Source organism: Miniopterus natalensis, chromosome 8, assembly GCF_054644295.1.
Source record: "Miniopterus natalensis isolate mMinNat1 chromosome 8, mMinNat1.hap1, whole genome shotgun sequence".
Classification (NCBI taxonomy): Eukaryota; Metazoa; Chordata; class Mammalia; order Chiroptera; family Miniopteridae; genus Miniopterus; species Miniopterus natalensis.
This window is the reverse complement of record NC_142088.1, coordinates 82060516-82084422: the sequence shown is the minus strand read 5'-3', so window position 1 is coordinate 82084422 and position 23907 is coordinate 82060516. Positions and strand designations below refer to the sequence as shown.

The following is a 23907-nucleotide window of genomic DNA, read 5'->3' as shown; positions in this document are numbered from 1 at the left end:
CTATGGTCTCTCAGCCAGGGTGGTATCAGTGGAGGCCCAGTGGGGAGCTGGAACTCCCACCCCAGCCAGCAGTAACAAGGAAGCTCTACCCACACTGAAAGCCAATGGAGAACTTGGATTTTTACCTCATCTGACAGTAAGCAGGTGCCACCTCCACCTTCCCCTGCCAGGATGGTATCAGAGGAAAGTAGCTAAAACTGCGTATTTAAACAAGACACGTAATTCTTATAACATAAGGCAAATAACATCAAGAAAGTGAGTATAGACACACTTATATCAGACAATAGATTTTAAGATAAAAAATGTAACAAGAGACAAAGATGGACATTTTATTATGATAAATAGAATAATACATGAAAGAAGACATGACACTTATTAATATATATGCACCCTACCTAAGAGCGCCAAAATATATAAAGCAACTACTAACAGAACTAAAGGGAGAAACTGACAAATACAATTACAGTAGGGAACTTAAATACTCCATTGACAGCAACGGACAGATCATCCAAAAAGAAATCAATAAGAAAATGTCAGCATTAAATAACACATTAAAGGGACATAATTGATATTTACAGAGCTATTCATCCCCAAATACCAGAATATAAATTCTACTTTAGTGCACATGTAATATTCTCAAGGATAGACCATAGTTTTGTTGGGACACAAAACTAACCTCAACTAACTTAAGAAGATTTAAATTATACCAAGCATATTCTCCAACCACAATGCTTTGAAATTGAAAATCAACTGCAAAAGGAAAGAAGGAAAAAACACAGATATGTGGAATTAAACATGATACTAAACAACAACTGCATCAAAGAAGAAATAAAAGAAGAGAGCAAAAGACACATATAGACAAATGAGAGTGACAACACATCAAAATTTGGGGGAGGGAGGAAACAAGATGGCAGCGCAGGTAACAGTTGCACCCGCTGTCTATGAAACCACATCAACATTACAACTAAAATACAGAACGACCGTCACTCAGAGCCTCCTGAAATCTAGCTGAACAGAAGCACCACAACCAGGGAACCGAGAGCGGGAGGAGGGGAGGAGACGCGGGCGGGTCGGGGCTGAATCGCAGAGACCCAGCCGTGGGCCCACACCTGGTGCCACAGTTGAAACCCGGAGGGGGTCTCGGTGGTGGGGGTTTCCTGGAGGACGGAGGGGTCCCAGTCCCACAGCAGGCCCGCAGCCCAGGGCTCCAGGGCCGGGAAGAGAAGTCCCCACAACTCTGGGCTGTGAAACCAGCGGGGACTGTCCCTGAGGGTCGTGGAGGCTGGGGGAGCCCCAGCAGCTCCTCTCAAAGGGCAGCGCACGGACTCACTCGGACACCTTCCCTCTGAGCCCAGCGCCGGGAGCAGCCTGAAAGGACCTGGGACACTCGGGGAGGAACTAACCTGCCTGAAATCGGGCTAGAGGTGGAGGGCAGCTTCCTCCCAGACAGAAGAGCTGGCAGAGGCCATGGCTCCTTTGGCAAGCCCTCCCCCGACACAGCCGGCACGCAGGCGCCATATTTGAATCGCCAGCACCTGAATCACACCTTTGCCCCGCCCTGTGATTCCCCGAGGCCCCGACCCTCCTCACCTGCAGCTCATCCAGGCCATTTCCAGGGGCTTTTCTATGCAAGTGGCCTCTCCAGCCTCATGCTTAGGACTTTCCTAAAATCTCTCAAACAAGCAGCAGCATGCCCCATACAGCTTGATAAGTGGCCCCAGTCCTGGCACTAGCGGCAGCCTGCATTGGCTCATAGCTTGGCCTCTCCTGGGCTCCTCCAAGCCCAGCACAAGTAGCAGCCATCTACGGTTTGCTGTGTAGCTCATGCTGGGTGACCCTGGGCAAGGCACTGGCAGAGGCTGACTTTGCGCCTCCCAGGAGGCCTCAGAGACAGTGCACCTGGTGGTCAGACTCAACCACGCTGGGTTACAACCCTACCACATCCACAAGTGACACACTCAAGGGGCCCACTTGGTGAACACCAAAGCTCCACTGAAGTAAATCCTGATCCATAGGGATGTCTCCAGCACAGCAGCTCTTTGGCTGTAGTTGCAGCTGGTCCTCACAGCTGATTGGTCTGGGGGTCAGTTCCTCCCAGTGACACCAACAGCAACCAAGGCTCAGCTACAACAGGACAGTGCACACAGCCCACACAGGGGAGCACCTCGAGGGCCCAGCTCAGGTGACTGGGGAGGGTGAGCCACTGGACCCTACAGGACACCTACTACACAAAGCCACTCTACAAATTCCAGGAGACATAGCAGCTCTACCTAATACATAGAAACAAACACCTGGAAGCAGCCAAAATGCTGAGGCAAAGAAACATGTCACAAAGGAAAGAACAGAAGAAATCTCTAGAAGAGAAACGAAATGAAATAGATCCAAGCAAGCTAACAGATACAGAGTTCAGAATAATGGTTATAAGGATAGGATGCTCAAGGATATTAGTAAGAGTATGATGAAAATAATTGAGAAAATTGATGACATAATAAAGAACCAATTTGAAATGAAGGCCACACGAACTGAAATGAAGAATAATTTACAGGAAATCAACAGTAGAGTAGAGGATGCTAAGACTCAAATCAGCAATTTGGAACATGAAAAAAACCCAACCAGAAGAGCAAACAGAAAAAAGAATCCAGAAATATGAAGACAGCATAAGGAGCCTCTGGGACAACTTCAAGAGGCCCAACATTCATATTACTGGGGTAACAGAAGGAGAAGAAAGAGAGCAAGAAATTGAAAACCTATTTGAAAAAATAATTACAGAAAACTTCCCCTACCTGGGGAAAGAAACAGTCTTACAAGTCCAGGAAGCATCCCAAACAAGAGGAACCCAAAGAGGCCCACGGCAAGACACATCATAATTAAAATGCCAAAGGTTAAAGACAAAGAGAAAATCTTAAAAGCAACAAGAGAAAAGCAGTTACCTACAAGGGAGCACCCATACGACAGTCAGCTGATTTCTCAACAGAAACTTTGCAGGCCAGAAGGGAGAGGCAAGAAATATTCAAAGTGATTTTAAAAATGGAACTACAACCAAGATTGCTCTACCCAGCAAAGCTATCATAGAATTGAAGGTCAGATAAAGAGCTTCTCAGACAAGGAAAAGCTAAAGGAGTTCATCACCAGCAGACCAGCACTACAGGAAATGTTGAAGGGTCGTCTTTAACAAGAAGATAATGAACAAAAGAATCTGATGAACTAAGTAGATCCAGAGACACTGACACATGTAACAGACGATCATATTTCAGAGGGGAGAGGGACGGGGGGGTGGATGGTGGAAAGAAATTAACCAAAGAAGTTATATGCATATATGCATAACCCATGGACACAATGACCTGGTGAAGGCCTGGGGAGGGAGTGGGAGCGAGGTGGAGGGGGTCAATTGGGGGGGAAAAATGGGACACCTGTAATACTCTCAACAATAAAGATAAATTTAAAAATAAATAATAGATAAATAAACAAACAAATAAATAAATAAAATTGGGAGATGTAGTAAGAGGGACGTTTATAGCATTACAGGCCTACCTCAAGAAACAAACAAAAAAACTCAAACAGTATTTCACCTAAAAGAACTAAAAAAGACCCTGGCCCATGTGGCACAGTGGTTGGAGCACCGGCACTCACACCAAAAGGTTGAGGGTTCAATTCCCAGTCAAGGGCACCATACCTGGGTTGCAGGTTCGGTCCCTGGCCTCGGTCGGGGTGCATGCAGGAGGCAACCAATCAATGTGTCTCTCTCACATTGATGTTTCTCTCTCCCTCTCTCTCCCCCTTCCTCACTCCCACACTCTCTAAAAATCAGTGGAAAAAATATCCTCGGGTGAGGGTTAACAACCACCAGAAAAGTACTAAAAAAAGAAGAACAAATGAAGCCCAAACTCAGCAAAAGGAAGGAAATTAAAATGAGAGCAGAATTAAACAAAATAAAGAACAAAAACACAATAGAAAAAAAGGCAACAAAGATCTGGTTCTTTGAAAAGATTAATAAGATTGACAAACCTCTGGCCACACTCACTAGGAAAAAGCAGAAAAGACAAAATCAGAAACAAAAGAGGAGAAGTTACAATGGATACCATGAAAGGCTATGTGCCACCAAATTCAGTAACTTGGGAGAAATAGACAGGTTCTTAGAAATATACAACCTTCCTAGGCTGAATAATGAAGAACTGGAAAATCTAAATAGACCAATCAACAGTAAGGAAATTAAAGCAGTCATTAATAACCTTCCAAAAAGTAGAAGTCCTGGACCAGATGGTGTTACTAGTGAATTCTACTACACATTCAAAGAAGATTTAATACCTATTGTTCTCAAACTCTTCGGAAAAATTGAAGAAGAGACAATACTTCCTAACTCATTTTATGAGGCTAACATTAGTCTGACACCAAAACCTGGAAAGGATAACACACAAAAAAGAGAACTACAGACCAATATCTCTAACAAATACAGATGCAAAAATCCTAAATAAAATACTAGCAAATCAAGTACAACAATGCATTAAAAAGATGATACATCACGATCAAGTGGAGTTCGTTCCAGGAGCACAAAGATGGTTCAGCACATGCAAATCGATCCATGTAACACACCACATCAACAAAACAAAGGACAAAAATCATATGACCTTATCCATAGATGTAGAAAAATCATTTGACAAGATACAACATCCATTTAGGATTAAAACGCTAAAAAAAAATGAGTATAGAAGGAAAGCACCTCAACCTAATAAAGGCCATATCTGATGAACCCTCAGCCATCATCACACTCAATGGTGAAAACCTGAAAGCTTTTCCTCTAAGATCAGGAACAGGACCAGGATGCCCCCTCTCACCCTCTTATTCAGCACAGTACTGGAAGTCCAGCCAGAGCAAGAGGCTAGAGAAAGAAAGAAAAGGCATCCAGATGGGGAAGGAGTAAAACTGTCACTTTTTGTGGATGACATGATCCTGTATATAGAAAACCCCAAAGACACCACCAAAAAACTACTAGAAACAATAAACAAATACAGTCAAGTTGCAGGATACAAAATCAATGTACAAAAATCCACTGCCTTCCTGTATACTAATAATGAACTATCAGAAAAAGAAATAAAACAATTGTATTTGCAATTGCAACATAAAGAATAAAATACTTAGGAATACACTGAACACAAGACATGGTTGGAGGAACTGGAGACAACACGAATGGAAAGATATTTATGTTCATAGGTTGGATGAATCAACATAGTTAAAATGGCCACATTACTTAAGGCAATAAACCAATTTAATGCATCCCCATCAAAATCCTAAGGGCATTTTTCAAAAGCAAAACAGAAAAAAAATCATCAAATTTATATGGAACCACAAAAGACCCCAAACAGCCAAAGATATCCTTAGAAAAAAAGAACAAAGCCAGAGGTATCAAATTATACCACAAAGCTACAATAGTCAAAACAGTATGGTACTGCTCTGGCCGGTGTGGCTCAGTTGGTTAGAGTGTCATCCCTTGCACTGGAGAGTCACGGGTTCCATTCCCGGTGAGGGCACATACCTAGGTTGCAGGTTTGATCCCCGGTTGGGAGAGTACAGAAGGCCATCAAAACATGTGTCTCTCTCACATCGATGTTTCTCTCTCTGTCTGTCTCTCTTCCTCCCTCTCTAAAGTCAATTTTAAAAGTGTTTAAAAACACACACAACAGTATGGTATTGATAGGGGAAGGGCGCATAATAGGAATAGAATCACAGTTGTTTAATAATAATTATTCACCTTCCTAACTATAGATAAGAGATTTTCTTACAGACCTTGGGAGACTGTGGTGGATGCAGTGAGGAAAAGAAAAACAGAGTGGTAAGGATAACAACCTTGAAGTGCAGGTGGCTCCATCACTCAGAAAGAAGATACATTTTGAGAGCTGACCAAAGGCAGAATACACCTGAAGGTGGACAAATGGCTGAGAGTTAATGTTTATGAGGACAATGATAGAAAGCAGAGCCTAGGAACTCACATAGTTGTTACATGTAGTTGTTAGATTTTTTTCTTTCTTTCCTCACCCTTTTACCTTATATAACGCTGGCTTGAGAGGAGATGTCAGAGCAGTCTTTTCAGGGTGTTACACCTGCCAATCTCACAGACTGCTGGCTATCTGATTAAATAAATGCACCAATAAAGATGCAACCTCATCGCTACTTAACTGATTTCAGTGGTGGGCAGCAGGGATCCTTTTGTGTCCCGTTTCAGTATTGGCAGAAAACAGACACACAGACCAATGGAACAGAACTGAGAGCCCAGAAATAAACTCACATATATGTGGGCAACTAATTTTCAACAAAAGAGTCAAAAACATACAATGGAGAAAATTAAGCCTTTTCAATAAATGGTGCTGGGAAAACTAGAAAGCCACATGCAAAAGACTGAAACCAGACTGATATCTTACACCATACATAAAAATCATCTCAAAATAGATTAAAGACTTTAATATAAGACCTGTAACAATAAAATACATAGAAGAAAACATTTGTACTAAACTATTAACCTTAGTCTCAGAGAGGATTTTATAAACTTGACCCCAAAGGCAAGAGAAGTAAAGGCAAAAATGAACGAATGGGACTGAATCAAACTGAAAAGCTTCTGCACAGCAAGAGAAACTGACAGCAAAACAGAGGCAGCCAATCCGATGGGAGATGATATTTGCAAATAGCACCACTGATAAGAGGCTAATATACAAAATATATTTTAAAAACTCATAAAACTCATTAATGAACAAACAATTCTATTCAAAAGTGGGCAGAGGGCCCAGACACTTCTCCCAAGAAGACACACAAGTGGCCAATAAATATATGAAAGATGCTCAACTTCACCAGCTATAAGGGAAATGTAAGTCAAAACCACAATGAGATACCACCTCACACCTGTTAAAATGGCTGTTATCAATAAGATATGAAATAACAACTGTTGGAGAGGGTGTGAAGAAAAAGGAACCTTCACACACTGCAATTCCTCATCTGGATATCTACCCGAAAAATTTGAAAACATTTATTCTTAAGGATATATGTACCCCTATGTTCACTGTAGCATTACACATGGTAGCCAAGACAGGGAAGCAACCTAAATGTCCTTCAATGAATGAATGGTTAAAGAAGATATGGTACAGTCCTGGCTGGGGGGCTCAGTTGGTTGGAACTTCATCCCGTGCACCAAAAAGTTGTGGGTTCAATTCCAGTCAGGGCACGTACCTAGGTTGAGTGTTGGATCTCTGGTTGGGGCGTGTGCAGGAAGCAACCAATCGATGTTCTCTCTCACCTTGATGTTTCTCTCTCTCTTCCGTTCTCTCTCCAAAAATTAATAAAAACACATCCTTGGGTGTGGATTAAAAAAAGAAGACACGGTACATACCTATAATGAAATACTGCTGAATCATAAGAAAGAACAAAATATTGCTATTCGGGACAACATGGATGGATCTTGAAAGTATCATGCTAAGCAAAATAAGTCAGACAAAAAGTGACAAGAACCATAGGACTTTACTCATGTATGGGATATAAAACAGAAAGCAGCAAATAAACAAACAAACAAACTCAAAAACACAGACACAGTATGAAGGTTACTAGAGGGGAAGAGCTGTGGGGGCTGATGAAGAGGGTAAAGGGGTCAGATTTATGCCAAGAGAGGGAGACTAGACAGTGGTGAGCACACAGTGCAATACACAGATGATGGATTACAGAGCTGTACACTTGAAACTTATGCAATGTTATTAACCAGTGTCACCCCAATAAACTTCATATAAAAAAATGAAATGCAGCCGCTCCAGATGACCTGCCCATGTGGAGCTGTATACAATGTCACTGCACATCACCATCAGCCCCTGGGAAACGGTGTCATGCATGTATATTAACGAGCCATGGGTATTTGGGGAGAAGTAGGGAAAAAAGGGGGCATTCTGTCATTTACTATATTACAGCAGCAATACACAGCAGACTCCCCTTATCTAGGTTTTGCTTTTTGCAATTTTAGTTACCTGTGATCAAGCATGGTCCAAAAATATTAAATGGAAAATTCCAGAAGTAAACAACTCATAAGTTTCAAATTACAAAAAGAAAAAAGAAAATGGGTCATGAACCTAAATGTAAAACTATAAAACTTTTATTTTAAAAAAAACATAGAGGTCCAGCCAGGAATGGCTCAGAGGTTGAGCATCGACCTAGGATCCAGGCGATCAGGGTTCGATTCCCGGTCAGGGCACATGCCTGGGTTGTGGGCTCGATCAATGACTCTCTCATCATTGATGTTTCTGTCTCTCTCTCTCCCTCTCCCTTCCTCTCTCTGAAATCAATAAAGATATTTTAAAAATTTAAAAATAAATAAATAAATAAATAAAATAAAAGTAGGAGAAAATCTGGCAGAGTTCTTAGACTTGACAACAAAAGCATGATCCACAAGAGGGAAATCTGATAAACTGAACTTTATCAACACTAAAAACATTAGCTCTACAAAGACCCTCCAAGAGGATAAAAATAAAGCTATAGATTGGAATAGATTAACAAACCACATATCTAATAAAAGGCTTTTCAAAACTCAGCCAAGAGTTCAATTAGAAAATGGGCAGCCCTGGCAGGTTTGGCTCAGTGGTCAGAGCGTCGGCCCCCAGACTGAAAAGCCCCAGGTTTGATGCCGGCCAAGGGCACGTACCTTGGTTGCAGCCTCGATCCCCAACCCTGGTTGGGGTGTGTGCAAGGGGCAACCAATTGATGTCTGTCTCTCTCTCCCTCGCTTATATTCTTTCTGAAAATCTCTCTGAAAAGCAATGGAAAAATATCCTCGGGTGAGAATTAAAAAATAATTGAAAGAAAGAAAATGGGCAAACAACATGTGCAGACATTACACCAAGGAGCAAATAAGCACCTGAAAAGGTGTTCGACATCACTAGTCTTTAGGGGAACATGAAGCCACAATGTGATACCATTATCACCTGTCGGAATGGCTGGAATTAAAGTGTAGTAACAACACAAAATGCTGCAGAGGATGCCGAGAGACGGAACAACTCATACGCCGCTGGTGGAGAGTAAATGGTACAGCTACTCTGGAAACCAGCTTGGCAGTTTCTTAAATCATGAAACATGTAACAACCATATGATCTAGCAATTGCATTCCTGGGCATTTATGCCAGAGAAATTACAACTTACGTTCACACAAAAACTTGTATACAAATGTTCATACCACTTTATTTGTAAAAGATGGACACTAGAAACAGCCCAGATGTCCTTCAACAGGTGAACGGTAAAACAAAATGTGGCACATCTGTCCCATGAAATACTACTCAGCAATTTAAAAAATGAACAAAATATTGATGCATGCAAAACTTGGATGACTCTCCAGAGAAATACGAGGATTAAAAAAAGTCAATCCCATAAGCTATGTGCTGTATAATCCCATTTATATAACATTTTTGAAGTGACAAGATTGCAGAAACGGAGGACAGATTAGTGCAGGCATGCCTTGCCCCATTACACTTCGCAGATATTGTGTTTTCTGCAAATTGAAGGTCTGTGGCAATCCTGCATCAAGCAAGCTCATTTTTCCATCAGTATTGGCTCACTTAGTATCTCTGTGTCACATTTTGATAATTCTCATAATATTTCAACCTTTTCATTATTACAATACAGTTCAATATAGCATAAACATAACTTTCATATGCACTCGAAAACCAAAAAATGTGTGTGACTCAATTTACTGCAATATATCGCTTCGTTGGGGTGGCCTAGAACCCAACCTACAATATCTCTGAGGTATGCACATGGTTTCCAGGGGCTAAGGAGGGGAGGGGTGAGGAGGTAGATGATGGAAATGTTCTGTCTTGATATATCCATGCCAATTTCCTGGTTGTAATATTGTGCTATTGTTTTTCAAGATGTTACCACTGGGAGAAACTAGGTGAAGGTTACATAGGATCTCTGTGTTATTTCTTACAATTGCACATGAATCTACAGTTATCTCAAAATAAACAAGTTTAATTAAAATGAATCAGATTCTTCCAGTCAAGATGGTGGAGTAGGTAAACACAGTACTTGCATCCTTTCACAACCACAGCAAAATAGCAAATAAACTACAGAACAACCATCATTTAGAACCACCTGAAGTCTAGCTGAACAGAAGTCTTATAACTAAGGATATACAGAAAAAGCCACATCAAGACTGGTAGGAGGGGCGGAGACATAGAATGGACTGGTCCCACACCCATGTGCGGTGGTTCAAAATCGCAACGGATATTTCAGTTGCACAGGTATCCCCTGAAAAGCAAGGGGTCCCAGTTCCACAACAGGCCAGGGTTCCAGTGCTGGAAGAGAAGTCCCCATAACTTCTGACTGAAAACCAGCAGGGATTGAGGCTGAGTGAGATGGAGGCTGCTGGAGTCCCAGGCAACCCTTTTACACAGACTCACTCCCTCTGAGCTCTAGCACTGGGGCAGCAGCTCAATAGGTACCAGGAACATATGGGGAAGAACTGAATTGTCCAGTGAGAGCTGGAGGGGCAGCTTTCTCCCAGACAAAAGTGCTGGCAGAGGCCATTGTGGGGTTTTTTGCTGAGCCCTTCCCTTAGAGCCTGCAGGCAGGCATCATATCTGAGTCACCATCAACCTGATTAACACTGTTCACCCCACCCAGGAGATTCCCTGAGACCCTGCCCAAACCCAGCTTTTGGGCCCACCCAAGCTGTTGCCAGTGAGTTTCCATACAAATGGCCTGTCTTGGCTCACGTCACAAGCTTTTCAAAAATCTCTCCAAATTTACAAATCCAGAACAAGCAGCATCTGGTCTTGGCATGCCTTGTAACTCTTGCTAAGTGACCCTAAGCCTAGCACTAGTGGCAGCTGGACTCAGTCTGCAGCTTGGCCTTTCCCTGGCACCTCCAAGCCCATCGGCAGACCACTTTGTAGTTCATGCTGAGTGCAGGGCACAAGCAGCTGCTGACCTGAGGCTGCGTCTCCTGGGAGGCCCCGGAGCCAGTGCACCCAGAAGACAGCTGCACCAGAGCATCACCCAACCTCCTCCACAAGTGACACACTTTTAAGGCCTACTCATTGGGCACCAGAGCCCTGATGAAGTGAGTCCTGCTCCATGGGGTCGGCTCCTGCACAGCAAATCCTCTGTTGTGGCTGTGGCCAGTCCTTGCAGCCAATCAACCTGAGAATAAATACCTCCCATTAACATGCCAACAGCAATCAAGGCTCAACTATAACAGATGGGTGCACACAGCCCACAAGCGAAGTACACCTGGAGTGCCAGCTTGAGTGACCAAGGAGGCTGCACCATGGGGCCCACAAGACACTTACTACATAATGTCACTCTACCAAGACCAGGAGATGTAGCAGCTCTACCTAATACATAGAAAGGAAGACAGGGCATCTGCCAAAATGTGGAGTCAAAGAAACATGTCCCAAATGAAAGAATGGAACAAAACTCCAGAACAAGAACTCAACAAAATAGAGACAAGCAATCTATCAGGTGCAGAGTTCAAAACTCAGTAAGGATGCTCAGTGAACTTAAGGGTAAAGTAAATAAACTTAGTGAGAACTTCAAGAGATAGGAAACATAAAAACAGAGATAGAAAACATAAAAAGAACCAGTCAGAAAAGAAGAACACAATAACTAAAATATAGAATGCATTACAGGGAATCAATAGTAAAGCAGATAAAGCAGGGAATCAAATCAGTAATTTGGAAGATAAGGAAGTAGAAAACACCCAATTAGAAGAACAAAAAGAAAAAAGAATCCTCAAATATGAGGATAGAATAAGGAGCCTCTAAGACAGCTTCAAGTGTACCAACATTTGTATCATGGGGATGCTGAAAGAAGAGAGAGAGCAAGAAATTGAAAACCTACTTGAAAAAATAATGATGAAAAACTTCCCCTACCTGATGAAGAAAAAAAAGACATACAAGTCCAGGAAGTGTAGAGAGCCCCAAACAAGATGAAACAAAAGAGGTCCACATCAAGAAACATAATAATTAAAATGCCAAAGGTTAAAGACAGAGAGAATCTTAAAAGCAGCAGTTAGCTACCTACAGGGAACTCCCATAAGACTGTCAGCTGATTTCTCAACATAAACTTTGCAGGCCAGAAAGAACTGGCAAAAAATATTCAAAGTGATGAAAAGAAAGGAACTACAACCAAGATTGCTCTACCCAGCAAGGCTATCATTTAGAATCGAAGGACAGATAAAGAGCTTCACAGACAAGAAAAAGCTAAAGGAGTTCATCACCACCAAATCAGTTTCACAAGAAATATTAAAGGGGCTTCTTTAAGAAGGAGGAGAAGAAGAAGAAAAATAAAAACTATGAAAACTAAAATGGCAATAAATACATATTTATCAACAATTACTTTAAATAAATGGATTAGATGACCAAAGCAAAAGACATACAGTGGCACCTGGCTGGAGTAGCTCAAATGGTCTTGTGCACCAAAAGATTGTGGTTTGATTCCCGGTCAAGGCACATACCTAGGTTGCATATTCAATCCCCGTTGCCATCAATTGAAGGCACCCAATTGATGTTTCTCTCTCAGATTGATATTTTTCTCTCTCTCTCTCCCTTCCTCTCTCTAAGCATGTCCTTGGGTGAGGATTAAAATAATAATAAAGAAGTAATAGCCCAGCCAGGCATGGCTCCAGCGGTTGAGTGTGGACCTAGGATCCAGGCTATCAGGGTTCAATTCCTGGTCAGGGCACATGCCTGGTTGCGGGTTCGATCAATGACTCTCTCATCATTGATGTTTCTAGCTCTCTTTCTCCCTCTCCATTCCTCTCTGAAATCAATAAAGATATATTTAGGAAAAAAAAAAAAAAAATATATATATATATATATATATATATATATATATATATAAAAGAAGTAATAAAATGAAATAAAGACATATGGTGGTTGAAGGGATAATAAAGCAGGACCCTTACATATGCTGTCTACAAGAGGCCCCCTTCAGTTTGAAAGATACACACAGACCGAAAGTAAAGGGATAGAAAAAGATTTTTCATGAAAATGGGAATAAAGAAAACAGCTGGGGTAGCAGTACTCATACCAAGCAAAACAGACTTTAAATCAAAGGCTCTAACAAGAGACAAAGAAGGACCCAGCAATCCACTTCTGAGTATTTATCCAAAGAAACCCAAAACACTAAATCAAAAACATGTATACGTTCACTGCAGCATTATTTACAATAGGCGAGATATGGAAGCAACCTAAGTGTCCTTCAACAGATGAGCAGATAAAGGAGAAGTGGTGCATACATACAATGGACTATGACTTAGTCACAAAAAAGAATGAAATCTCACCATATGCAACAACGTGGATGGACCTAGAGGGTGTTGTGCTGAGTGAAATAAATCAGATAGAGGAAGACAAATGCCAAGTGATTTCACTTATATGTGGAATCTAAAAAAACAATGTAAATGAACAAGCAGAATATAAATAGACTCATAGATACAGAGAAGGTTTTGACGATTGCCAGATGGGAGGGGGATTTGGGGGAATGGGTGAAAAAGGTGAAGGGATTAAGAAATACAAATTAGTAGTTACAGAATAGTCATGGGAATGTAAAGTACAGCACAGGGAATATAGTCAATAATATTCTAATAGCTATGTATGGTGTCAGATGGGTGCTAGATTTATCAGAGTGATCACATTGTAAGTTATATAAATGTCTAATCACTGAGTTGTACATCTGATACCAATATATTCTACACCAACTGTAATTGAAAAATTAAAAAGCATTAAAGTAAAAGAAAATGCATTAGAAGTGAAGATGGCTACCCCTGCCTGACTCTGACTAGTCTGGGAAGGCAACCTGTGCATTACTGTGTTGACCCCAAGAGTAAATCTACCTGATGAGAAGGGTTCCTGGTGGCTAACTGGGCTCAAATTTATAAACAGAGCCTTCCAGTCATTGCTAAACAGGGGCCTCTCATGTAAGCCACACTTCAGGGAGGAGCCTGCACTGAGCTCCCTGCCTACTTGCACTGTGTCCCTATTGGCTGAGCCAGCCCTCATGAAGAAGTTCATGGAATTGCATTTCAACCAATAGGAATGAGACTTTCTTGATCCAGTCAGAGCTGCACAGCTATTTCCTCATTAGCATCCTCACTAACCAATTAGAGTGGCTATATTTTGACCAGTGAAGACAGTGGTTTCGGGACAAATCAAACTGTGAGGATGTGGAGTCCTCATTTGTATCAGGGATCAGGGGTGGGGACTTCTTTCTATACATCAGCTCCCCTCTGGTTGGGAGAGTGCACTTTCTCTTTGCACCAAGACTGCAGACTGAATTTTCACTGGAACAGAGCAGAGCAGAGCAGAGCTGTCTAACCAGAGGAGTGTCTCACCCAAGGGCTGCCTCAGAGACACGCGGTTCCACAACCATGCTGTTTTATAATTGAGCTATAACACTATTGAGCTGTATCACCACTGTGCTGTTCTCCAGCTGTGCTGTGTCACAACTTCAGAGCTGTGTGCACTAAATAGTTTCCTTTTTCACCGTACTTCAAATTGGGAATACCTGTTAGTGTTGAACTGGCACCAGTGACCATTGGCTGACAACTGCTTGGCCTGATGTTGGCTGCTGCTGAGATCAGCGTTACCATGGCCTGGACTGCCAAGCCACACATCCCTGCCTCATGACCCTGCTCAAAGGTGTCCACAGCCTCCACTCTCACGGGTCGGCTGTTTTCTCTCATTTTCTCATGCCTGGGTTTCCAGTCCTTTCTATAGACAGCCAGGATAGTACAGAGACCAGCAGTCCCTCTGGACATGGTGAGGGTGAGGAAGGTGGTGATATTGCTGATTTTCTGAGCTTGAACTGAAATTCAAGTGTTACTGTCTTACTTACCAGGGAACTGAGTCAAAGACAGTTTTTTTCCTTCCCTCCAAAGACAATCACCTCATAAACCCAAGCCCATAAATTCTCTAAGACAACTGAAGAACATCAAAATATAGTTGAGACCAGAGCTGACATTTCATTTGACTCTTGCTTATGTAGTGGATCCCCCCCAACACCACCCCTCCCCCCCAAACAAGCATTCAAATAATGCATTAGAATTTTCTGGCCAACACAGGCTGCAGTGTCCCTGGTCAGGAGGTTCTGAGAGAACTTGTGACTCAGTTATCCCCAGGGAGAGGCCAGCAGGAACACGTGTCCCTGGTCTGGGGGCTGCAGGTCTCCCCAGGGCACATGATGGGCAGGTGTGTAGGCTTGGGGTGGGGCAGGGCTGGCACCTGTATTTGTAGCCCCGCAGGACTCTCTGGATGCTAATCGCTGCTTTTTCCAGGGCCTGGCTCCTCTGTACCTCCAGCAGAGTGTCCTGACTATCCTGGAACAGGAGAGATCTCATCAAGTAGTTGCCCCCTCCACCCCACATCTCCACCTGGGGCCAGGGCTCTGTCTCCAGAAGTCAGGATTTCTCAGACTTTTCCCAAATGTGTTCCTGGGAGGCCACGCAGGGGCAGGGGCCTTCCAATTGACCTTCCTGTGGCTCAGATGGGAGCTGCACCTATAGCCCCAGCCCCAACTCAAGAACTTCCCATTCCAGCTTCTTCTTATTCAATCTGGCAAATTTCATTGCTGCTCTGGAGAATCCAAGACGGGGGCAGAATTCTCCCAGAAGTTGTCTATTTCCCCAAATTCATGTGAACTGTGCATTGAGCTGTATTATGGACTCTTGCTAGTTTCAGTGGAAAAATGTTCCCTTCAGCCTTTGAGCAGGATTCAGTGTGAGAGTCATCCCTGGGCTGCGACTTCCCCTGGCTCACTGCCCTGCTCCCCTGGTCCCTGCGCCCTAGGCTTGCCATCCTGACCCCTGGGGGGCAGGGCCTGTCTTTGTAGAACAGACAGCAGCAGAGCCTTTGACACATGGTGAGGAGAGGCCAGGGCTCGGAGTCCCCTCCTGCCTTCATGAGCCTTGTATGAAGCAAGCATTGAGCCTCTTGGTGTGCATGGGTGGGCCCTGGGGAAACAGATGGACTAGACCTGGACTGTTGCTTCAAGGAGCAACCAGGGAGGAAGAAAAATGGAGGGGAAGGCACTCTCCTGCCCCCTTCAACCATCCACCCACACTATATACCCCCTGTACCCCTATGTCTCACCCTCCAGGGCAGATGCCTTTCCTCTGCCAGCTTCCCCTTCCCAAGGGAATCTGAAGCCACTCTGCTTCTTTCTTCAGGTCTGAGCCCCAAGCCCTAGCACAGGTCTGACTGATAAATGGGCTGGCCAGCGGGTGGGTGGGGAGGTCCCTCTGGGGATGGATGAGGGGGGCTCTATGGGGAAAGGGGAGGCAGTAGAGGGTGCAGGGAAGGGTGGCAGGGATGGGAGGGTGCTTGGATGGCTACAGGATGTCCTCCTCACCTGCTCTCCCTCCTCCTTCTGGGTTTGCTCCCCCATCCAGGGCTTACAAGCATAGGGGGCAGGGAGGTTTTCTCCCCAGTGGCTCTTTGACCCAACGGGCAATCCTAGAGGGCCTGAAGGCCATAGAACCACGAGGCTGCCTCTGTGCGACGTCAGGCCTCCCAGTGAGTCGGGAAGGAGGCAGGTGGGAGGTGGGTGGCCTGCACACACCTGCCTAAGAACAAGCTCTAAGCGGGTGGGGAACGTCCAGCCCGTGGGCTGCATGTGCCTGTGAAATCCTTTGGTCTGGCCCTGCCATGACAACCCCAGGGGGGATTCAAAATTCAATAAATCTAGGAGCTTTTTTCATAGCTAATTTTTAAGCTGATAATTTTGTATGGCCTCCGAATTACGTTATAAATATCCAAATGGCCCTTAGCAGAAAAAAGGTTCCCCACCCCTGCTCTAATAGGTGAAGGGCCAACACACTGAAGTGCCAGTTCTCCGGGGCTCACTAGAGGCAGAGCGTCCCCAGGCCAGACAAAGCTCCCTAAGGTGGACTCTGGCTCATGCCTAGTGAAGGCCTGTTCTGGAGACAGCGGGAGCCTGCCCTGAGCACCTTCTTACTCTGCCCAGTGTTTTGGAGGCAGCCCTTCCTCATCCGTAGGCCTTGCCATGGATGTCCCGAGAAGCCTCCCGAACCTCTTCAGGCTGGGCTGGGCTCTCTCCACACTCCCCTACCTCCCTTACCCCCAGCACTGCTTTCTACAACAGCTCGGTGCCTCCGAGTGGGGGCCACACTCAGAGCTGGGTGAGTGAGCCAGTGCCTCCAGGGAGCACCAGTCTGGCCCCACATGCTTCAGGAGGCTGAGGCCGGCATGTTCAGGGTCTCACCTTCAGGAAAATTTTGGTCTTTCCCATTTTCCATTCTTTGTCTGTTCCCAGGCACCTTTCAGCGATGCACAGTGTCATCTGTCGAAACTTGTCCCGAAGCTGCCAAAGAGAAACAGGAGTGGCTGGGTGGAGCTAAAGCGGGATGGGCAGGAGGCTTAGGGTCCCTCCTCAAGGGCTTCCTGGGGATCTGAGTCTTCCTCCTCCTGCAGGCTTCCCAGTCAGGGGCTGCTGGGCGGGGCACAGGCGCAGGGCACCTGAGATCAGGTCTGGGGCCCAGAGGAGCACTCAGGCTCTGGGATCATGAGCCACCACACTTTGCAGGGCCTGGGACCTCCACGTGGCCGCTGGACACCTGGGCATCCCAAAGGAGAGCTGAATGTTGAGGAAGGATACAGAGGACTTCCTGCCCCCCAGCCACACAGCATCTCCCCCACATCCTGCCACATACAAGTGCTTGCTTCAAACTGCAGACGCTCACAGAAAGAACTGGTGCAGCCACCAGCCTTCCGGAGCCCAGTGTGAGCCAGCCCCTTCCTCACTCCAGAAGGGGAAGGGAGGAGGTGACGAAGGGAAGACGAGCACACTCATTTCAAAGTCTGGGGCCCAGGGAGGGGCCCTGGGCATCAGAGGGGCAGCCGCAGGGACCTCTTGGACCTGGGGTCCTGGGGGAGCCCACAGCCGCGGTTCCCAGGATGCGGGGCACCGCCCGCGGGCCAGGGCGCCGGGCACTCACCGGCAGGCGGGCGGCGCTGGGCAGCAGGAGGCCGAAGCGCTGGGAGAACTGCTGGAAGGTGTAGCGGAGCGGGAAGCCCGACTTGCGGATGCGCACGGTCTCCATCATGCCCGAGTAGCGCAGCTGCTGCAGGCACAGCCTGCGGTCGAAGAGCTGCGGGCAGGCGACGGGCTCACACGGCCGCCCTCCCACCCTGCAACCACCCCAAAGACGGGACGCTGGGAAACGGGCTCGCTTTCATTAGAGCTCCCTTTTGAAGAGAAATATTTGGTCAGAGTCGCTGAAGAGTCCTTAAAGTGTTTGCGAGGATATCAAGTCGGTAACGGAAACTGTGGCACCTGCAACACCGCTGAATATTTCCCTCCTGCTCGGGATGTGCAGTTATTTGCAGATGCCCTGAAACTTTGCATGGGGTGTCCTCTAGAGACCCCTGCCCTCAACCTTTAAGTCACCAGGAGTCTTGGGGGCTAGGGGCAACCCTCCAACCTGAGAAGCCATCAGCAGCCATTACCTACCTGGAAACACAGAGCAATGGCTTGTGGGGTCCAAGGCCACAGAAGTTAGTCTGGGGCAACTAGTTAGCCCCCATTTATTTACTATTTCTCATTTAATCTTTACAACAGCCCTGTGTGGTGGGGCACTTAGCTCCAATTTCAAGATGAGGTGCCTTAGGCCACTCCTAAGTAGCTGAGCTAGAGTACAGAACGGAGCCTGCCTGACCCCTACACCCACGCAGCAGCTACCACCTGTGAGGATCTGAGCACCAGCCTCAGGCCCCTTGCACCTGTCTCGCTCCTAAGGTAGAGAGGGGGTGTGGGCAGAGGGCCTCTTGGAGCACAGCTCTCACCTAACGTTGGAATACTGTGCCTATCTGGAAGATGCATTCTGGATAGCCTGGGACAGCCTCAATTTCATATAATTTTCTTCTTTTCAAAAAGTCTCTTTATTTAATATTTTTCCCTTGTAAGATTTTTTAGGGGGTCATTTTATTTCCTTTCAGATGGCATCTCCTGGTTTTGGGAGTCCTGTATTTGCAGCCTCTGGGGAGAATTCCCAAGCTCATGGTCAAGGGCTCCTAGGCAGGAAGCAGGTTCCAACCCCACACCACACCACACAGAAGCAGATAAAGACGCTTTCCAAGGGCAACCAGGAGTGGTCCTCAACCTCTGAAACCCTAGTACTAGTTGTGGCCCTAACTGAGCGCAGTTTACATATGCAGATGTGCCAGAAGCCTCAAGTACAATCCTTGCAGCCTCCTGCAGGCAGATGTCATTCTAACTTGATAGAAAAGACTCGAGAAGGGAAGCACCTGGCCAAGTGCACACAGCACGCAGATGGCAGGGCTAAGACTACTAAGGTCTGGGTGACCTAAGCCCTGAAGGTCACTGATCTGAGAATGGCCTGGACTAGCCACCTTACCTCAGTGTCCTGCCTATAAAATGGGGGCCGATAACAGCTCTAATACTGTCCAGGCCCTGGTGAAAAGGACGACAGGACCCTAGATGCCGTCAGACTCAGCCAGCAGCTGTCCCCCACTCCCCTCCTGTGTGCCCAGCCTCCCCTCATTACCAGAGGCTTCTTGTACTCATTGGGTTTGATGCAGCGGATGAAATAGGGCTGGCAGTTAGTCAGGATTTTCATCAGCTGGTCCAGGGACTGCTTGAACTGGCCTGCCAAGGTGGCGGGCCGCCTGCTGGAGTCTGCAGACTGTGGGCAGAAGCACAAGATCCAAGTGGGTGTTTGGGGGGTACTGCCTGGGGCACAGTTGACCACAGCAGAGTCAGGGTTTCTGCCAACGTCCCTCAGGTGGTTGGGGTGCACTCATTCAACCATCACAGGTTCCCCATGTGCCTACTGTTTGCAGGTCCCCCATTGGATAATGGGGACCGAGAGGGGAGTAAGATGGGGCAACTGCTTCCTGTCTGGAGTTGGGGTTCCCCCAAGTGGGATGCACAAGACAATGGAACAGGGTGAGAAGAGGGTGTTAGAACTGGGAACATTCACTTTTTTACTCTCCCTTCTACATTTCCAGTTTTTGTCTAGGTTTTAATGTTTTATATTAAACATATTTTTTAATGTTTTATATTATACATTGTATGCATTATAGTAAATGTACATCGTTCTAAAATAAATGTATTAACTTATGGATGCAAGGAGGGGGCAAAAGCCCAAGCCCCTTGCCATGAGCTGTGTTTGTTTCGTGCAATACTAATCTTGGGCAATGCTCCTTGAACAAGCCTTCCCAAAGCCAAATGCACCTGAGCAAAGATGTGTGCTGCCAGATTGCACCTGTCTGGAAACACAAAGGTCTTCACATCTTGACACCCCTGAGGAGAGGATGTAATCACTGGGCTTTTTAATAACAATGGGCAGCACTTTCCTCTTGTCCTGGTTTGTAAAACAATATGCATTTCCTCCACTGCCATCCTGCTCCCTGAACTTCCAAGTCATGCTCTGGATATCTGCAGGGCCAAGACGAGGCTGTGCTCTGGCCTCAGCTGCAGAGTCGGGCCTGATTACACCTGGTTTCAGACCAGGGTGACTCCTGCACAGCCCAGGGCTCCTGGGTGCCTCTCTGTACCTGCACTGCACATAGCCATGCGCCTGGAGGCCTCAGGAGCTCCTGCAGAGGGGGCTGGGAGCTATAAAGGCCAAGGACACTTTAGTGTGGTCAGTGCTGAATTTGTGGCATGGAGAGAGGGAGTCGCTTTGCTCTCTCAACTCCTCAGCTATTCAGATGGCTCAACATCCTGGGTGGGGGTGGGGCTCCTCATCAAAAAATTCACAGGGATTTTCTGGAACAGTCACGGTTAAGGGGTGGAGGCATGAGAGAGGGTGTTATGAGGGGGCAGTGGGTAGGCAGACCCCTACCCTGCCAGGAAATCCTAGGCTGTCCTAAGGAGCATCAGGGGCTCTCTGTGGCCCACCTCCCACCCCCCCCCCACACACACACAACATACCCCACACACACCCCATACACACAGAGACACACAGACATACCACACACCACAAAACACACACACATAATACACACACACACCACACAAAAAGAGACAGGTCAGTAAGCCAGTGTTAGGGGCAGAAATATTAATCATGCTCTATTAACCATGATTTTTAGCTACAGTTGTAAGAAATATTAATCATGCTGTGTTAACTGTGATTGTTCTGAGTAGAAAAACCACTTTCAAACCTGGCTGGGAGTTGTTTCCCCCAGAAATGGGAGTTGACCTTGGAGTGCTGTTCATTCTCTTTTTCTCATGGAAAGATAACCTTGCTCTGGAAACAATGGAGTCCAGGAGGGGCCTGCCCTTGGCAACTCTCAGCCCAAATTTCCTGTAACCTGTAACCTGTAACCATTATTCCCACTTATTCCTTTTGCCCACTTCCCCCTGTAATCTTTCTCCTTCTACCCAATATAAGCAGCTGGCTTATGGGGAGGGGTGGAGCAGATTTTATGTGGATGGATCCTGCTGCTCTCCCATACTGCTGGCATTATTGGAATAAATACTCATATATGATTCAACCTTGTCTCTGCTTAAGTGGCTCAAGTGGCAACAGGCAGCCCGGACCCACTGTGTCCAGTTTCACCAGGGCTAGAGGAAAGGGAAACCGAGACAGCTGAGCAAATTGGCCAAGCAATTTACAGCAGATACAGAAGGTCGCCTCCCTAGAGATAACATCTAGGCCTCAGTTGTATTTCAGCTCCAGACCCAGAAAAGCAGCAAAACCAGGTGGGCAACACCAGGACCAGCTGCAATGACTGACAACCCCCTGCCCTGACGCTGACCAATCAGTGGAGACCAGGACCCTCAAGGAGCACACCTGGAAAAACTGAGGAATATTCTGCTGAAACCCTCCCCTGAGACCTTCCCTAAGGTCCCCTAAGATTCCCGCCTCCAAGAGAGAGAAAAGCCTCAAGACAAAGGACCCAGCGCATGCTCTCCCTCTGGGGAGCAGCCCCGCCATTCCCTTCCCCCCTCCTTTCCCCACTTCTTCCCCCACAGGCAGGCATCTCCTAAGCTGTAAAGGACCCCACGAGACCTGCAGCCAGGGCAGCAGTGGGCAGAGGCGGCTCGTCCCAGGCTAACCCCCTGAGCCTGTCCCCAAGGCCCCTTCCTCTGACTTCCCAGAGGCCTCAGGCAGCCCAGCCTAGGCTCTCCTGTTGCTTCTTCTGTGATAAGCCTTTTCTTGTATTACTGTCCTCAGCTTTAATAAACGTTCCCTCACAGTCACCTGGACTCGTGTTGCGAAATTTTTCCTGCACGAAGTCAAGACCCACACACTACGGTCTGGCCCTTGGCTCAGGGTCAAGTTCTGTTTCTGGTAGCAAAAATACACATATGCCATACACACACCACACAAACACAACACCCACATATCAGTCACATACATGCCAAATATACCACTCACATACCACATACATACCACATGCACACATACATGCACCATGCAATATACTACACATACCACTCAAAACACACACAGCCCTGGCTGGTTTGGCCCAGCGGTTAGAGCATTGGACCGAGGACTGAAGGGTCTTGTGTTTGATTCCAGTCAAAGGCACGTACCTCAGTTGCAGGCTCAATCCCCGGCCCTGGTCCAGGGGGTGCGGGAGGCAACCAATCAATGTGTCTCTCTCACATCGAGGTTTCTTTCTCTCTGTCTCTTAACATCCCTCCGCTCTCTCTGAAAACTGAGGGAAATAATATCCTCGGGTGATGATCAGCAAAAAGCAACAACACCCCCCCACACACTCCTATCTCCTACTGTCAGCGTAGGTAGCTAGTTATTAATATGAGGAAGAAAGCAAAAGGGACTAAATAATCTTAATAAACTGGGAAGCCAAAGCAGGTAGCAGGGCAGCAGCAGCCAGCTAGTTTACTGGTAAACAAACACTCCAGGAAACTGCCACAGAGGAGACTTAATCCTCAGATGACAGGAAAGTCTCCCTAGGCCGCTAAAGGCTGCCCTCTGCTGGGCACATGCGCAGTAGACTACATGATGTAATGGAACTTTTGGACCTGCACAGTGAGTCAGGGTGATGAAACAGAGGGGCAGGGCCTAGCCTGGGAACAACTGGAAAGGTAACCGGATTGGACAGAGGACATGAAACCCCAACAGAATCTGCTGGGAGGAAGGCCCAGCCCAGGCCTGGGAAGTTAGAAACTTGGGTTAGCTCAAATGGTGCTCTGCCCTTTACCTGAACCAAGATGTATGGAGGATTAACAAAAGCCTCCTGGCAAGTGTTTAGTGACTGTCCACCCTATACGTCCGAGGGTGTATTAATTCCTCTTAATAAAATCTTTCCATCACATTTAAACTTCACGTCTGTGTCTTTGAAATTCTCTTCTCATGACACTGCAAAAGAGCCTATCACTTTCGCTGGCAACACTACAAATACACCCACACTCACACCCATGCACACCACATACAGCACATGCACCATACACACCCCCACAGATGCCACACACAGCCATGCACACACAACACTTATAGCACTTCGAACACACACACAGACCAATATAGACACATGACAATGTTAGCAAAAGCACACGTGCCCTAGCAGGAACACACACTCAGAGGTGGGCACCGTCCTGTGCACCTGTCCCTCAAGCCTGCCCACCCGGCAACAGCAACACTCCTGTTCACTCACTTCTGTGCCCCGACTGAGAAACCCAGACCCCAGGTGACAGGCTCTCCCTGCACATGCCTGTCTACGCCCAAGGTCCTGAGGACAGAAAGGCCCTGAAAGGGAAGCCACAGCCCACCTTGAGGAACTGGCTCCCCGCCTTCCCCCGGAGGATAGTTCCATGGCCCAGCCTCATGTCTGCCGACTCCAGCTTGAAGATTTCCCTCAGGAACTTGTTTTTGGAGGAGTGGACCAGGCTGAGGATATCTGTGCTCATCACATCTCGATTCTTCTCCAAGAAGCCTGTGGG

General features: G+C 46.4%; 1 protein-coding gene across 1 annotated transcript in view; it reads right to left on the bottom strand.

The window, feature by feature from the left end:
* The window catches only part of MYO7B (myosin VIIB), an 89063-nt gene that overhangs the window by 35718 nt on the left and 29438 nt on the right, over positions 1-23907 (bottom strand). Inside the window, exons 14-18 of the mRNA XM_087819403.1 lie at positions 23737-23900; positions 19538-19675; positions 17969-18121; positions 17236-17334; positions 15237-15331 (exon numbers count right to left, since the gene is read on the bottom strand). Coding sequence (XP_087675529.1) covers positions 15237-15331; positions 17236-17334; positions 17969-18121; positions 19538-19675; positions 23737-23900 — 649 coding nt within the window. The remainder of the gene's footprint in view (positions 1-15236; positions 15332-17235; positions 17335-17968; positions 18122-19537; positions 19676-23736; positions 23901-23907) is intronic.